Below are 18,632 nucleotides of genomic sequence, written 5' to 3' on the forward strand. Positions count from 1 at the left end.
CAACACACCCCTAACCCTAATCATAACCCTAACCACAACCCTAATCCCAACACACCCCTAACGAAATCCCAACTCTAACCCTAACCACAAGCCTAACCGTAATCCCAACCCCAACCCAACCCTAACCCCAATTCCAACCCTAAACCTAAGTTCAACCCTAACCCTAAGTTCAACCCTAACCCTAAGTTCAACCCTAACCCTTAGTCCAACCCTAACCCTTAGTCCAACCCTAACCCTTAGTCCAACCCTAACCCCTAGTCCAACCCTAACCCTTAGTCCAACCCTAACCCTTAGTCCAACCCTAACCCTTAGTCCAACCCTAACCCTAACCCTGGCCCTAACCCTAACCCTAGCCCTGGACCTAACCCTAATGGAAAAAAAAAAAAATATATATTTTATTATTTGTCCCTACCTATGGGGGTGATAAGGGGGGCGGTGATTTACTTTTTATTTATTTTGATCACTATGAAAGTTTATCATAGTGATCAAAATAAATGAATGAATCTGCAGCGTTGCAGATTCGATTCGGCGCACTGCGCATGCGCCCGCCATCTTGCAAGATGGCGGCGCCCATGACGCTGGACGGCAGGACACCGGGACGGATAGCGGGAGGTCGGAGGCACAAAGGAGGGTGAGAGTGGGTGATCGTAGGGGCGATCGGAGGGCTGGGGGGGGCGGAGGGAAGGCGGAGGGGCAGATCATGACGGCGGCTGCCGATCGGTGCCGTCAGACGGTGGCGGCAGCCGATCGGTGCCGTCAGTCGGTGTGGGGGGGGTCGGGTCTCGGTGTCCAGCCATGTCCGATGCTATTTCAGCATCGCCATGGCTGGATTGTAATATTTCACCAATTTTCATTGGTGAAATATTACAATCGCTCTGATTGGCAGTTTCACTTTTAACAGCCAATCAGAGCGATCGTAGGCACGTGGGGGCTAAGCCACACCCCCAGGTGTTAACTCTGAAGGGTCCTTTGTGTGCGGGTCGGGTGACCTTTCAGTGACCCCGGTCACCCGACCCGCAGGGGGGCTATTTATAGCATGACGCCTACGTAGGCGTCATAGGTCGTTTGGGCACTGCTTTTCATGACGCCTACGTAGGCGTCATGGGTCGTGAAGGGGTTAATGGTCATTTTCATCCTCTCTCTCCTGTAGAGTGTAAGGTGTTATGGTCAGCGGCGTCTTCTCTCTCCTGTAGAGTGTAAGCTCTTATGGTCAGCGGGATCCTCTCACTCCCCTTTATAGTGTAAGCTCTTATCGTCAGTGGGGTCATCTCGCTCTCCTGTAGAGTGTAAGCTCTTATAGTCAGTGGGGTCTGCTCTCACTCCTGCAGAGTGTAATGGCCCATAACTTTGGAATTGTATGGTGGTTTTTAAAAAAAAAAAAAATATATATATATATATATATATATATACACTCACTGGCCACTTTATTAGGTACACCTGTCCAACTGTGTGTTAAGACTTAATTTCTAATCAGCCAATCACATGGCGGCAACTCAGTGCATTTAGGCATGTAGACATGGTCAAGACAATCTCCTGCAGTTCAAACCGAGCATCAGTATGGGGAAGAAAGGTGATTTGAGTGCCTTTGAACGTGGCATGATTGTTGGTGCCAGAAGGGCTGGTCTGAGAATTTCAGAAACTGCTGATCTACTGGGATTTTCACGCACAACCATCTCTAGGGTTTACAGAGAATGGTCCGAAAAAGAAAAAAAATCCAGTGAGCAGCAGTTCTGTGGCCGGAAATGCCATGTTGATGCCAGAGGTCAGAGGAGAATGGGCAGACTGGTTCGAGCTGATAGAAAGGCAACAGTGACTCAAATTGCCACCCGTTACAACCAAGGTAGGCAGAAGAGCATCTCTGAACGCACAGTGCGTCGAACTTTGAGGCAGATGGGCTACAGCAGCAGAAGACCACACTGGGTACCACTCCTCTCAGCTAAGAACAGGAAACTGAGGCTACAATTTGCACAAGCTCATCGAAATTGGACAGTAGAAGATTGGCAAAACGTTGCCTGGTCTGATGAGTCTCGATTTCTGCTGCGACATTCGGATGGTAGGGTCAGAATTTGGCGTAAACAACATGAAAGCATGGATCCATCCTGCCTTGTATCAACGGTTCAGGCTGGTGGTGGTGGTGTCATGGTGTGGGGAATTTTTTCTGGGCGCTCTTTGGGCCCCTTGGTACCAATTGAGCATCGTTGCAACGCCACAGCCTACCTGAGTATTGTTGCTGACCATGTCCATCCCTTTATGACCACAATGTACCCAACATCTGATGGCTACTTTCAGCAGGATAATGCGCCATGTCATAAAGCTCGAATCATCTCAGATTGGTTTCTTGAACATGACAATGAGTTTACTGTACTCAAATGGCCTCCTCAGTCACCAGATCTCAATCCAATAGAGCATCTTTGGGATGTGGTGGAACGGGAGATTCGCATCAGGGATGTGCAGCCGACAAATCTGCGCCAACTGTGTGATGCCATCATGTCAATATGGTCCAAAATCTCTGAGGAATGCTTCCAGCACCTTGTTGAATCTCTGCCACGAAGAATTGAGGCAGTTCTGAAGGCAAAAGGGGGTCCAACCCCTTACTAGCATGGTGTACCTAATAAAGTGGCCAGTGAGTGTATATCTCAAAATTGAATACATAGAGGAGCAGCAGGAATAAAATAAAAGCAAAAACTGGCCACATTTGACCTGGTGACACCTCCTAAGGTAGAAAAAAGAAGGTAAAAAATTCATCTAGTAATCGGCTTACCACTTGTCAATTGTCACCTTGACTGTTAGGCTATGTGCACACGTATGCAGAAAATTTCTGCATAAAAACAGGACTCCTTCCCAGAAAACGGGCGTTTTTGCCGCGATTTTTTCCGTGCATCCCCAGACACATAGAAAATAGCCAGAAATGCGGAATTTTCCGTGAAATTAATGAGCATGCTGCGTTTTTTACCGCAAAGCGTTTTTTACGCGGAGGAAAAAAGCATCAATATGCACAAAAAGTGCAAAATGCATTAAAATGAATGGGAAGCTTCTTTTAATTGTTTTTTTAAGCGGATTTTTTGGTAAGTCCGCGAAAAAACGCGAAAAAAACGCTGTGTGAACACAACCTCAAATTCTCCTACAGCAGGTTATGGAGGCCGTTGTCTGGTCTGAGTTTCACAGTAACGTCTAGCTGCATCTTATTTCTATACATGTCATTTCTGCAGGAATATGTCTCGTAGGGCTCATGTACATGACAGAAATATGACCCCTAATAACTGCCAAATTGGGGCAATTCCTGGGCCATTTTACGCAGTTGTGACAAAAGAACCTCGACTAACATCCAAACAAGTTCAAGCTGCCCTGCAGTCCGAGGGTATAACAGTGTCAACCCGTATTATCCGTCGGCGTCTGAATGAAAAGGGACTGTATGGTAGGAGACCCAGGAAGACCCCACTTCTTACCCCGAGACATAAAAAAGTCAGGCAGGAGTTTGCCAAAACTTACCTGAAAAAGCCTAAAACGTTTTGGAAGAATGTTCTCTGGTCAGATGAGACAAAAGTAGAGCTTTTTAGGCAAAGGCATCAACATAGAGTTTACAGGAGAAAAAAAGAAGCATTCAAAGAAAAAAACACGGTCCCTACAGTCAAACATGGCGGAGGATCCCTGATGTTTTGGGGTTGCTTTGCTGCCTCTGGCACTGGACTGCTTGACCGTGTGCATGGCATTATGAAGTCTGAAGACTACCAACAAATTTTGCAGCATAATGTAGGGCCCCGTGTGAGAAAGCTGGGTCTCCCTCAGAGGTCATGGGTCTTCCAGCAGGACAATGACCCAAATCACACTTCAAAAAGCACTAGAAAATGGTTCGAGAGAAAGCACTGGAGACTTCTAAGGTGGCCAGCAATGAGTCCAGACCTGAATCCCATAGAACACCTGTGGAGAGATCTAAAAATGGCAGTTTGGAGAAGGCACCCTTCTAATATCAGGGACCTGGAGCAGTTTGCCAAAGAAGAATGGTCTAAAATTCCAGCAGAGCATTGTAAGAAACTCATTGATGGTTACCGGAAGCGGTTGGTCGCAGTTATTTTGGCTAAAGGTTGTGCAACCAAGTATTAGGCTGAGGGTGCCAATACTTTTGTCTGGCCCATTTTTGGAGTTTTGTGTGAAATGATCAATGTTTTGCTTTTTGCTTCATTCTCTTTTGTGTTTTTTCATTTAAGACAAATTAAATGAAGATAATAATACCAAAGAATTTGTGAATGCAATCATTTTCAGGAAGAAACTGAGTATTATCTGACAAAATTGCATGGGTGTCAATACTTTTGGCCACAACTGTATGGTCAGCGGGATCCTGTCTTTCCTGTGGGATGTACGCTCTTATGGCTAGCGGAGTCATCTCTCTTTCTATCCTGTAGAGCGTAAGCTCTGATGGTCAGCAGGATCCTCTCTCTCTCCTGTGGAGTGTACGCTCTTATAGTCAGCGGAGTCCTCTCTCTCTCTTTCTCTTCTGTAGAGTGTAAGCATTTATGGTCAGGGGGGTCCTGTCTCTCTCTCCTTTGGAATGTACGCTCTTATGGTTAGCGGAGTCCTCTCTCTATCCTGTAGAGTGTAAGCTCTTATGATCAGCTGGGTCCTCTCTCCTGTGGAGTGTATGCTCTTATAGTCAGCGGAGTCCTCTCTCTCTCTTTCTCTTCTGTAGAGTGTAAGCTCTTATGGTCAGGGGGGCCCTCTCATGCTCTCTCTCCTGTAGAGTGTAAGTTCTTATTAGTAGCATGGTCCTGTCTCTCTCTTTCTCTCTCTTTTAGAGTGTAAGCTCTTATGGGCAGCGAGGTTCTATTTCTGTCCTATCCCCCATTTGTATTTTCTGAGCATTTACAAGCTTTCCAGTATTGAGATTCATATGGATTTATTTTCTTTGAATCAAATTTTTGGGGAAAATTCAGTGAAGTAGGCAAATTCGAATATCAAAGTTATCTGCTCATCTCTAGTGGTAACATATTGAGCGCTGAGGGTCTGACCTCCAGGTCTCTCACTGATTGAGCCCTATATGCAATGAGCATAAGTCCAGCATAATTACCTCCATTGTATTTCTTCCTTATGCAATTTACAAAGATAGGGCTGGCTGATGTACTCTACTAGCTCTACCAGTAAGATATCCCCTATACTAAAATATTGATAGAGCCTTTAAGTGCTTCCTGTAGGTATCCTATTTATCCCTGTACTTACCTATTCCCTTTAAGGTGCTGGAAATAACATCACACAAATGCATTCTCTTTCTTTATCTATTTATATAATTGCCTTGTAATGTTTTCATTTCCTGTTCTGTCCAGATGTCACCGTATCCCAGAATTCCAAGCGGAGGAAGTTCACCGACCGCCATGTTGGGACACCCAAGTGATGGGTGTCTCAATATGGAAACTGCTGCTGGTACCAACCTAATGCGCGGTACCACCAGTGGAACACCGTCGCACCACACACACACACACACACACACTCTATATGCCGTACGCACCACACACACACACTCACGCAGCCTCTTGCGCGGTACCACCAGCGGAACACCGTTGCACTGCTCCTGCGCAGTGAATCATTTGGCTGATCCCGGCGGCAGATGCGCGACGTGTCTACAGGCAGAGGAAGCCGGTCACATTAAAGGAATTTTCCCACGAACGAAAGTTCATTTTAAAAATTGTCTGTGTCTGACCGTGAACGGAGCATAACCACATCTCCTGAGCAGGTGAGGAAGCAAAAGAGCTGTGGTATGTTCTGTACACGGTCAGACACAGGGGTGAGAGAGACAGAGCACATGGAGGAGACAGCTCAAACAGGACAGCTCATGAGGGGAAAACACAGCACAGGAAGGAGAGAGACAGCAGATAAGGGGGATAGCACATGGGGTAGACAGGTCAAAGAAGAGAGCACAGACGGGAGAAGTCAGCACATGGGGAAAGAGAGAGTGGATAGGTGGGTGAGCACATGGGGGGGGGGAGATTGTCACCGCTGCAAAGCCTGCCCCATCATGACATTACCACCCTCGCATCAGGCCTCCATCTAGTATATAATATAAATACTGTACATATCATAGCTTTAGGTATAAAAAGACAGTGGTCGAGCTCGAAAATTCACTATACATGGAATACAAAGATGCTGTACTTACACAAATATAACTCTTCCCCTTTTAGCAATGGAAGGTAACTTCATGGATCTGTTCCTGAATACAAGGTTTCCATACTTCCATACACCATAACAATCTAACCTCAGCTCCTGAAGGAGGGTTGATCTATATGAGCTCAAGGAGCACTGTGCCCATTTATCAAGCTGTAAGACGCCATACTGATTTGTCAGGCTCCAACTGAAGGTCAAACTGTGCACACAATGGCGTTACACAAATAGAAAATGTAATTCTGTGTCTTTTCTCCCAGGTCTTAATGTAACACCACATGCTCTGGTACATAATGAAGATGACTTTAATTACACCATAGCAGAGCACAGCATATCCATAGCAGGTAAGTCCCGCTTCTAGCTAGACATATTGATCCATGATTGCCCAGGTCATTTATTTAAAGGAGGAAAATATTGATCCATCGATGTGTTCAATGAATGTGTAAGATTGCTGCATGCTACAGTTATATGCAGAAGTGCTCTGTCCTGTGATTGTACTTGATATAATAATAATAATCTTTTTATATAGCGCTAAGGCCGGTTTCACATTTGCGCTTTATGGCGCTGCGACGGCCTGCGCACGGCCGCCGCTAAGCCCCGCCCCCTGCTAGCTCCCTGCCCGCCCCATCCGGTCATCGCCGCCTACTAGTGCACATGGACGCTTGCGATCTGCGCACCCTATCTTTAGCATAGGGTGAGCAGATCGAGCGCTGGCCGTGCGCTAGCAGGATTTTGCTGTGCGCTGCGCACTTTTGAAGGTGCGCCCGTGTGCGCCGAACGCAGCATGTTGCATTTCGGCGCGCACGGCGCACCTTCAAAAGTGCGCAGCGCACGGCAAAATCCTGCTAGCGCACGGCCAGCGCACCCTATGCTAAAGATTGGGTGCGCAGATCGCAAGCATCCATGTGCGCTAGTAGGCGGCGATGACCGGATGGGGCGGGCAGGGAGCCGGCAGGGGGTGGGGCTTAGCGGCGGCCGTGCGCAAGCCGTCGCAGCGCCATAAAGCGCAAATGTGAAACCGGCCTAACATATTCCGCAGCTCTTTACAGTTTGCACACATTTTCATCGCTGTCCCTGATAGGGCTCACAATCTAAATTCCCTATAGTATGTCTTTGGAATGTGGGAGGAAACTGGAGAACCCGGAGGAAACCCACCCAAACACAGGGAGAACATACAAACTCCTTGCAGATGTTGTCCTTGGTAGGATTTGAACCCAGGACTCCAGCGCTGCAGTGCTAACCACTGAGCCACCGTGCTGCCCATTGATATACAACACAACAGATTTATCAACAACACGTGCATCATCGTTTATGATAATTCGGCATTTTGTAATGAATTGGGAGGTGGTGGAGGATGCTCAGTACCTGACAATGTCTTCTCCCACCCCCAAATTCATTATAATGCTATCAAGGACTTACAGTATAATGAAAGGGGAGGACAGAGGATAGGGACTAAGGCTATGTGCTCATGTTCAGAATTAGTAGGAGAAAATTCTGCAGCATATCCTAATGTGTTGGCAGGAAGAACAATGCGTAAAACAGCGTGCTCGTAAATTATGTCTGAGTCCCCGCAGCTGCATGATTTGCGGCTGCTAGACAGCCTGAATACATGCAGGGATTGCCCATTTGTTAGGGAATCCCCATGTATTCAGGCTGTCTAGCAGCCGCCGGGGACTCAGACATAATTTACAAGCATGCACAAGATACTCGGAGACCAGCCAAGCATGCTCGGAAAACTCGAGTAATGAGCACACTCCCTCATCACTAATCCCATGCTATAAACGGAAAAATGGAAAAAGAAAACCTGAAATGGAAGAATCGCTTTTTGCTATTTTTCATCTTGCTAAAAAAAAATAAAACATCAGAAAGTCATATGGACCACAAAATGCTAAAAACTGCAGTCCATAAAGAGAAACTGTCTCTGCTACCCACAGCAACCAATCACAGCAGAGCCTTGATTTCATATTTTGCTCTTGTAAAATGAGAGCTTCTCTGTGATTGGTTGGTATGGGGAACACAGTCTCTGTTTTTCTTTTTAAAGGCACTCCATGTACAAAAGTAAAAAAACAAGAACACGTGAACAGCGTTGGACTGGAGCACCTTGGGCCCACCAGAGAAAATCATTTTTGGTGCCCACTATGTAGCTATATAGAAATAAATACAAGAACACAAATTGTGTGGTAAAACACGCTAATTTCAAGGTATAATATAAGGTAGTACACGTCTTAATTATGTTGCAGGGGTTGGGGTGGCCTCCCTCATAGAATATAATGTAGCGCCCTCATAGAATATAATGTAGCCTCCCTCGTAGAATATAATGTAGCCTCCCTCATAGAATATAATTGTAATGGTCAACGTGTGACTGGACACAGCGCCTCCAGCAGGGCGAATTTATGACACACGTGACCCTGGATACAGCGCCTCCAGCGGGGCGAATTTAAATAATACCGGGACGTGCAGCCGGACACACCGCCTCCAGCTGGCGAATTTAAAAAGTACACGTAAAACTGGATACCCCGCCTCCAGCTGGCGAATTTAAATAATAAGGGGAAACACAGGAACAATTACAGTGGTGGGCCCTGTAATAGGAAATAGGGACGTGGAGACCTCCTGAGCTCCCCTGAGGCAGCGTCCCTACACTCCTTACGTTCCCTATACAGGCTCCGCACCTGTCGCCGCACGCGAACATTATGCCCTGACTCGCCCTGAACCTAGTCCCTCGCTAGGGCATTGGCCGGTGCGGAAACTAATCCCACCACTGCACTAGGTCACACATAAGGAAAGTCACAAACAGGGGAAATAGAAAACTTAGCTCTCTCTGTGCAAATGCTCCAGCACAGAGTCCAGCAACCGACTGCAACCTTCCTCCTGAATAGCTGCCAACAAGTTCAGTCAGCGCTGCAAAGAACTCCCTTCTGTGACTCCTTCCACACCAGGACTCAGACTGAGCTGAGCAATCTCTCCAGCTCCTTCCACCACCAAGGTTGGTTGCAAATGAACAACTATCACCAACAGTGATTGAATACCCTGAGACTCATTTATAGAGCCTCACACCTGATTTGTAATTACAAATTAAACCTACCACTAAGGTGCGATACCACTTCCCACCACCGGGCAACTTAGAATGAAAGACACCATGTGTGATAATTCCAATGGCCACCGGGGGCAATCACGTCACACTTTGCACTTGACAAAGTAAAAAAAATTCACTTTGTCCAATTTAAAACTGTCAGATCATGACAGTACCCCCTCCTTAATGAGGGGCCTCTGGACCCTCAAGACCACCCCTCATTAGGGAAACACCTACAGCGGGGACGCCCAGACCCTGAGTACACCCCACGATCAGCCTGAATTCAAACTTATGACAAACACACAGCTGGTATTGGCAAATAAAGTTTATTTTGGAGGCATCACTCATCTCCACAGCGCCAACCTGGGGAACGAGTTTATGTATGAGTATCATTGTTATGAGCTGATCAGGCTCCACAACACTCTTCCACAAGATGTTTTTTGGTGGCCACCCATACAGGCTCGTTCACACACAGGTCCGGACCTGAACGTTTATTGCACACATTCGTTTGTCATAAAATAGGTGAACTAATTCTGGACCTGATAACAGAGGCGTCCCCCTGTGTCACCACACTCACACCCCCACACTACACCATAGGGTACACCACCCTCCAACCCTTTCCACCACGAGGTCTGCCTCACAGGGTTTGGTAGCGGCGAGGGCTGAAACTTGCCCCTACTCTCCCGCCGCACAATCGCTGCTCTCACTGGAGAGGAAGGGGTCCCCTGAAGAGAGACGGCAGAGACAGTAGTCCCAAGGCAGCAGCCCTCACACGACTGCCCCCAGCTAACTACTTCCCTTGCTCGCCAATCTATCCCCGGGTTGTGTTTTTTCAGCCAAGGGAAGCCTAAAACGATAGGTACTGGCATTCCCTCCAAGACGTAGCATGACAAGGACTCCTCATGACGTCCTATACGCAGATGGATGTTTTCTACGACTTGGGTAAGGCTCCCCTGGCTCAGTGGAACAGAGTTAATGGCCTGGACGCTTATAGGTTGGGCCAGCGTCCTACACTTCAGGCCATGAGTCTGGACAAAACGAGCATCCACCAGACTGACTCCTGCTCCGCTGTCCACAAGCACCGGTACTACCTCCGGTACCCCGCCAGCCAACACTTCCGCTGACATAATACCTTGGGAGGGCAAAATGGAGGAAATGTACACTCCCTGGTTGTCTTCCTCCAAACGACCAGGGGTCTGCGGCTTCTGAGATGACACAGATATTTTGGCACGTAATGGGCACGCCTTAAGGAAATGACCAGTCTGCCCACAGAAAAAACATGCCGACACCACTCCCTGAACCGTAGGCAGGCCTGAACACAACCCAACACCTCCTACTTGCATAGGTTCGTCCGGAGACTTGGCACGCCCTGGGCAGGCTCCCATGAAATGGCCCGGCTTCCCACAGGAAAAGCATACCCCCCCACCACGGCGAACCCCAGGCAACCCCCTATTTGTACCAACAACCCCGGGCTGCCTGGGTTCCACCAACCGTACCGGGGGGTCCTCCCCCCCGGAGGGGACTACAGGGGGCACATTTTGTGTATGTCTTTCCCTAAGGCGTCTATCCACCCGGATGGCGAGGGACATGGCGGCCTCCAGCGACCTGGGGGTGGCGTACTGCACCAGAGTGTCCTGCAACTTTGGAGACAGACCCTGCACAAATTGACTCCTAAGTGCAGGGTCATTCCACTGAGTGTTAGTGGCCCATCTCCTAAACTCAGAGCAGTACTCCTCAGCAACCCGGGCTCCCTGTTTACACCTACGGAGTCGGGATTCCGCCAGAGAGACGCCATCAGGATCCTCATACACAAGCGCCAAAGCCGCAAAAAACTCGTCCACGGACTCTAAAGATGGTGAATCGTCCTGCAGGGAGAAGGCCCAGGATTGGGGATCCCCCTTCAAAAGGGACATAATGATTCCCACCCGTTGCTCTTCGCTCCCTGAAGAACGAGGGCGCAGCCTGAAATATAATTTACAGGCTTGCTGAAATACCAAGAATTGATCTCTCCCTCCAGAAAACCGGTCTGGGAGAGATATCTTGGGTTCTGGCTGAGCCTGTGCCTGAATCAAACCTCCAAAACCCACCAACAGCTGCAGTTGCTGCACCATCTCACCGCGCAGCCCCCTAATCTCTTCAGTAAAGGTCTGCAGTACCTGGGTAAAGGTTTGCATTAGGTCCATGGCTCAGCAGAAAAAAAAAAAACTTTATGGGTTGGTGATAATGTAATGGTCAACGTGTGACTGGACACAGCGCCTCCAGCAGGGCGAATTTATGACACACGTGACCCTGGATACAGCGCCTCCAGCGGGGCGAATTTAAATAATACCGGGACGTGCAGCCGGACACACCGCCTCCAGCTGGCGAATTTAAAAAGTACACGTAAAACTGGATACCCCGCCTCCAGCTGGCGAATTTAAATAATAAGGGGAAACACAGGAACAATTACAGTGGTGGGCCCTGTAATAGGAAATAGGGACGTGGAGACCTCCTGAGCTCCCCTGAGGCAGCGTCCCTACACTCCTTACGTTCCCTATACAGGCTCCGCACCTGTCGCCGCACGCGAACATTATGCCCTGACTCGCCCTGAACCTAGTCCCTCGCTAGGGCATTGGCCGGTGCGGAAACTAATCCCACCACTGCACTAGGTCACACATAAGGAAAGTCACAAACAGGGGAAATAGAAAACTTAGCTCTCTCTGTGCAAATGCTCCAGCACAGAGTCCAGCAACCGACTGCAGCCTTCCTCCTGAATAGCTGCCACCAAGTTCAGTCAGCGCTGCAAAGAACTCCCTTCTGTGACTCCTTCCACACCAGGACTCAGACTGAGCTGAGCAATCTCTCCAGCTCCTTCCACCACCAAGGTTGGTTGCAAATGAACAACTATCACCAACAGTGATTGAATACCCTGAGACTCATTTATAGAGCCTCACACCTGATTTGTAATTACAAATTAAACCTACCACTAAGGTGCGATACCACTTCCCACCACCGGGCAACTTAGAATGAAAGACACCACGTGTGATAATTCCAATGGCCACCGGGGGCAATCATGTCACACTTTGCACTTGACAAAGTAAAAAAAATTCACTTTGTCCAATTTAAAACTGTCAGATCATGACAATAATACAGTCCCCTCATAAAATAATGTAGCGCCCCTCATAGACTATAATCCAGCCCCCTCTCATAGAATATAATGCAGCACCCCACAAAATATAATGCAACCCCCTCATAAGGTATAATGCAGCCCCACCACAGAACATAATGCAGTCCCCCAGAGTATATTGTAGCCCCCTCATAGGGCATAGTGCCCCGTCATATAGTATGATGTAGCCCCCCCAGAATATATTGTAGTCCCCTGAGAGAATAATGCAGCCCCACCACAGACTATAATGCAGCCCCCCATAGACTATACTGTAGCCCCGCAGAATATAATGTAGCCCCCTCATAGAATATAATGTAGCCTCTCTCATAGAATATAATGTAGCCTCCCTCATAGAATATAATACAGCCCCCTCATAAAATAATGTAGCGCCCCTCATAGACTATAATTCAGCCCCCTCTCATAGAATATAATGCAGCACCCCACAAAATATAATGCAACCCCCTCATAAGGTATAATGCAGCCCCACCACAGAACATAATGCAGCCCCCCAGAGTATATTGTAGCCCCCTCATAGGGCATAATGCCCCCATCATATAGTATGATGTAGCCCCCCCCAAGAATATATTGTAGTCCCCTGAGAGAATAATGCTGCCCCACCACAGACTATAATGCAGCCCCCCATAGAGTATACTGTAGCCCCGCAGAATATAATGTAGTCCCCTGAGAATAATGCATATCCCCACCGAATATAATGTAGCCCCCTCATAAAGTATAATGCAGTTCCCCTTATAGCGTATAATGCAGCACCTCTCCTCCATCATTGTTCTCCCCCTCCACCCCATCATTGTTCTCATCACCTCCATCATTGCCTTCTCCCCCACCATCCCTAGCATTCTTCCCCACCATTCCTATCATTGCCCTTTCCACCACCTCCATCATTGCGTTCTCCCCCACCACCCTCATCATTGCCCATTCCACCACCTCAATCATTGCCTCCCCCACCACCACCATTGTCCTTTCCACCACTACCATCATTGTTGTTTACACCACAGCCACCATTGATTTCTCCCCCACCATCTCCATCATTGCCAATTTCAACACCTCCATCATTGCCTTCTCCCCCACAACCCCTTCATTGCCCTTTTTGCCACCTCCATCATCGGCAATCTCCAATATACACACACACACACAGCACCACTCTCTCACACACAAAGCACTGCAGTGCATACATGTAGTGCGAGTGCCGACTGGGGGGTGGTCCCTTTCGGCTGTGTAACAGACGGGAGAGAGACGAAGAAATCCATTCAATCAGGTCCAAACTTTATTGGGCGTCCTCTTGACATCCACAGTAGACACAACAGCTTCTGCTCCCTGGCCTGGGTACCTGTCACCTTCCTTCAGCTTCTGTCCGAGAAGACCCCTGGGTTCCTTCACTGTGGCTGTCGTTAGGCCCACGGCCACAGCGCTTCCCCCGTCCGAGTCTGTCTGCTGCAGCACCTACTCACTCTACGGTGTCCAGCCATCCTGTACCCCAGAACTCCATTAGTCACTGCCGTCCCATCGTACAGTTCTCCTCTCAGGGCCACCCCCTTCTCCTAGTCACCGTCTCCTTCTCTTCTGTCTTTCCTGTGCTTCTCCTTCCTCCGTCCTCTCCTGAGCTCTTCCCACTTTTCTCCTGGGTGTCTGCCCTTCCCCTGGGACTCTCCTTCCTTATATTTCCTCTTTCTGGAAATCCCCTTCTCAGTCCCGTAACTCCGCCCACCATGACTATGCGGTTTCTCTAGCCAAAGGCTGCTGTTAAGTCCTTTTCTCACTACTCTCTCCATCTTGTGGCCAAAACCCAGTACTGCACTGTCGTTTCCCAATTCTAGCTGTTGTCCCTCACATACACATACAAGTAAAAAAAAAACATTGTGTACATCATCCTCTTTACTTTTCCCTCTTCATCAGACATGTCCATAGGTCAGTCCACCCCCTACATACACACACACATGTACGCAGGCAGACAGACAGACAGATACACAGCACCACTCACCTCTCAGCAAGTTCCCCGCAGCACATCCCGGCAGCCTCTTCCTCGCCGGCGGCTTTCTGTCTGAAACAGCTGTGCACTGAATGATGACGTGATCCAGCTGCACTGTCTCAGTCAGGAAGCGCCGGGCAGGGAGCAGGATGCCGGGATGTGCTGCGGGGAACTTGTGGAGAGGTGGGGGGGCTGTGTGTCTGTCTGCGTGTGTGTGTATGTGGTGCGGTGCTTTGTGTGTGAGTGTGAGAGATTGGAGCAGTGGTACATGTGGGCATTGTTAGCCTCAGCCTGTGGCTAATGCTGCCTCCTATTAAAATGAAATCGTATTCACTCCTGTCCATGCTCATGGGGGGCTTAGGGAAGCGTGAATATTCATTTCTCTTTAGCAGCGGGGACAGGATCCTGTCTCCAGCTGCTGCTCCACTGGCACGGGGCAGGCCCCCTTCACTCAGGGGCCCCATAACCACTGGCTGGTTCTCCGGTGGGCCAGTAAGTACGACCCTGCATGTGAACAGCACCATAGACTTTAATGGGTACATATTCTTTCTGTGAATTTTTTTTCTTATAAATGCTTGAGTGCTCGGTACTCGAATTGAGCATGTCAAACTCTTGGACATGCTTGATTCGAGTAGCGAGCACAATGGAAATGAATGGCAAACTCAAACTTTTTTCCAGATATCCTCTCTCTCTCTCAGTGCAGTGCCCCCTCAGATAATTGAAATGAGCTTCTTATGGGGACCTGAGCACCACGTGATACTTGGCACTGCTCGGTACTTGGTCGAGCCCCCCGATGTGCAATCAGGTACCGAGCAGTGTCGACAGGTAACTACCGCGGTTACAGCGGTCACAACTGCGACGGGGCCCGGAGTGCTTAGGGGCCCGATTGCGAGTTTGCACTTCGAAGGTGAGCTGTGTAGTGGGCATGTCAGGGGAGTAGCAGCCTCTGGGAGCTCATTGGCTGTGCAACTCTGTGATTTGATTGGCTGTCAGGCTGCAATTGGCCTGATGCGATGGCTGCTCTGTGCGCACAGGACCTGTGATGGGGTCACGGGGGAAGGAGTCAGGGATCACATGATCAGGAGCCTCCGTGTATGTAGGACTCTGCTGTGCTGCTTGTCATGGTGCTCGATGAGGGGAAGTTTATGTGTGGGGTCAGGAGGGGTTTACAGGGTGGATGTAGCAGAGCCATGTGTGTACAAGGTGTACGGAGCAGAGCCGTGTGTGTTCGAAGTGTACGGAGCGCAGCTGTGTGTGTACGAGGTGTACGGAGCGGAGCCGTGTGTACGAGGTGAGCGGAGCCCTGTGTGTACGAAGCTTAGCCGCGTGTACGGAGCGGAGCTGAAGGTGTGTACGAGGTGTACGGAGCGGAGCCGTGTGTGTTCGAAGTGTACGGAGCGCAGCTGTGTGTGTACGAGGTGTACGGAGCGGAGCTGTGTGTGTACGAGGTGTACGGAACGGAGCCGTGTGTGAGCGGAGCCATGTGTGTACGAAGCGGAGCCGCGTGTACGGAGCGGAGCTGAAGGTGTGTACGAGGTGTACGGAGCGGAGCCGTGTGTGTTCGAGGTGTACGTTCGAGGTGTACGTAGCGGAGCCGTGTTTGTGCGAGGTGGACAGAGCGGAGCCATGTGTACGAGGTGAGCAGAGCCATGTGTGTACGAAGCGGAGCCGTGTGTGTACAAAGTGTATGGAGTGGAGCCGCATGTGTATGAGGTGGATGGAGAGGAGCCGCGTGTGTACGAGGTGTACGAATCGGAGCCGCGCGTGTACGAAGTGGTGATGTGCGTGTACGAGCTGTACAGATTGGAGCCGCACGTACACAAGGTGTACGGAGCGGAGCCGTGTGTGTGTACGAGGTGGACGGAGCGGAGCCGTGTGTACGAGGTGAGCGGAGCCATGTGTGTACGAAGCGGAGCCGCGTGTGTACGAGGTGTACGGAGAGGAGCCGTGTGTGTACAAAGTGTATGAAGTGGAGCTGCATGTGTATGAGGTGGATGGAGAGGAGCCGCGTGTGTACGGAGCAGAGCGGCGGGTGTACGAAGCGGAGCCACGTGTGTACGAGGTGTACGGAGTGGAGATGTGCGTGTACGAGCTGTACGGAGTGGAGATGTGTGTGCAAGAGGCGTTCGGTGTGGAGATGTGCGTGTACTAGGTGTGCGGAGCCGCACATGTACGAGGTGTGCCGAGAGGAGCCGCGTTTGTACGAGGTGTGCGGAGTGGAGCCGCGCGTGTACGAGGTGTGCGGAGCGGAGATGTGCGTGTATTTTGACATGGAGGGGCCCCATTTGAAAGTTCGCACTGGGGCCCATAACTTTGTAGTTACGCCACTGAGTGTTGAGCATGCTCACCCATCACTATTGCTGGTCTGTTGCTGGCTGCAGAATGCGTTATCTGACAATCTGTTAGTCAGCCCACCATGACAGTCTGACGGGGAGTTCATTACTCTTTTTATCTGTCTTCTTCTGAGCCCCTCTCAGCTAATTTATCATCGCAGACCATATCCAAGTTGAATCCAAAGGTAAACAAAAAAGCCTGTAAAAACCTAGTGGGGCAAATTTTGTAGTGAAACCAAATTGTAATACTGACATTTAGCCTCAAATACATGAATTAAAGTAAAAAAAAAATAAAATAAATGTACCCAAAAGGGAGCAACCCCTTTAAGAAACGCCCACCTCTTGCATCTTGTCTGTCTTTGTCTTGTCTTATCCTTCTAATTTTGACTAATATCTAACCCCTGTTTTACTTTGTTAAAGGCTTCTCCATCAGAGACAATAACAAGGAAATAGTCATAGTCAACCCGCTCCGTCTGAAGCTGGAGTGTGATCTAGTTGTGGACTCCAAGGATTTACAAATCAACGTTTCGTGGAGACATGAAGAGGAAAAAATTAGTAGTACACTGTACACATACAGCAATAGAGACAAGCGATGGCATACCACATATGAGTGAGTGTATTATATCGCCTCTCACCTGACTGGTGCTTCATCGTTTAGGTGGGACACTCTCTACTATGGTGATACATCAGTAAGAGGTTAATTGTACCATTGTACTGGTGTAGAAGTGTCATAGAAGTGAATGGAAAAAGCCATACATTTATGACCACCTCGCCATTCATGCCTGACCACCTTGCCATTCATGAGTGTCGACCTCGCCATTCATGAGTGACCACCTTGCCATTCATGCGAGACCACCTCAACATTCATGCCTGACCACCTCGCCATTCATGAGTGACCACCTTGCCATTCATGCGTGACCACCTCGTCATTCATGCGTGACCACCTCACCATTCTTGCCTGACCACCTCGCCATTCATGCATGACCACCTCATCATTCATGCCTAACAACCTCGCCATTCATGAGTGACAGCCTTGCCATTCATGAGTGACGACCTCGCCATTCATGAGTGACCACCTTACCATTCATGCATGACCACCTCGCCATTCATGTGTGACCACCTCACCATTGATGCATGACCACCTCGCCATTCATAAGAGACCACATTGCCATTCATAAGTAACCACCTCACCATTCATATGTGACCACTTCACCATTCATAAGTGATCACCTCGCCATTCCTGTAAGATAGTAATGATAGTGCAGGTCAAGTTGGGTATGTCACAGATGCCAACCTTTATGATATAGTATTAGGATTGTAGGACCATTGGTCGTCACGTGAAGCAGATCTACAAACTTGGGGTGTACGATTCTACCAGTAACTTACACAGGTTTAGTTGTAGATCATTAAAGAGGTGTTTCTAAAACAAAAAGACTCCAACGCATGGCCAACAAAATGTAATAAAAACGTATTGACCCACTGAACCAAACTTATTGCTGTGTCCACTGCTTGCCTCCAAGACTAGAGTTGAGTGACTTTGGTTGGATCGGGTTTCATGAAACAAAATTTGTTTCAGATGAAACTGGTCCGACTAGGGCAAAAAAAGTCGGAGTTTCGTCCGAAACCCGACCCCAATGCAAGTCAATGGGGAATAAAAGTCGGCATTGAGTGGATGAGCCTTGTATTTTTTTCTTCTGCATACAAGAAAAAAGGATGATAAAAATGGACGCACAAACTCAAAATGGCTGGAAATCGGATCCAGGACACTGATGAAACGTGTCATAAAAAATAAAGACAGCGCCTCACCAGTTGGTGAATTTACATCTCCTTCTGGGGCGACGTTTCCATCCAACATGATCTTTATCAAGCACAGCACATATTACAATAATGCCACCTATATAGTGAATAACCAACCCCTTCATTAAAGGGGATTTGTCACCCTTTTTATCCCCT

General features: G+C 48.8%; 1 protein-coding gene across 1 annotated transcript in view; it reads left to right on the plus strand.

Moving 5' to 3' along the window:
- EMB (embigin) overlaps positions 1-18,632 on the plus strand; it is a 61,372-nt gene that overhangs the window by 9,049 nt on the left and 33,691 nt on the right. Inside the window, exons 2-3 of the mRNA XM_073583405.1 lie at positions 6,408-6,491; positions 17,100-17,289. Coding sequence (XP_073439506.1) covers positions 6,408-6,491; positions 17,100-17,289 — 274 coding nt within the window. The remainder of the gene's footprint in view (positions 1-6,407; positions 6,492-17,099; positions 17,290-18,632) is intronic.

The sequence above is a fragment of the Dendrobates tinctorius genome, unplaced genomic scaffold (genome assembly GCF_039654945.1).
Source record: "Dendrobates tinctorius isolate UK_male_01 unplaced genomic scaffold, ASM3965494v1 ptg000078l, whole genome shotgun sequence".
Taxonomy (NCBI): domain Eukaryota; kingdom Metazoa; phylum Chordata; class Amphibia; order Anura; family Dendrobatidae; genus Dendrobates; species Dendrobates tinctorius.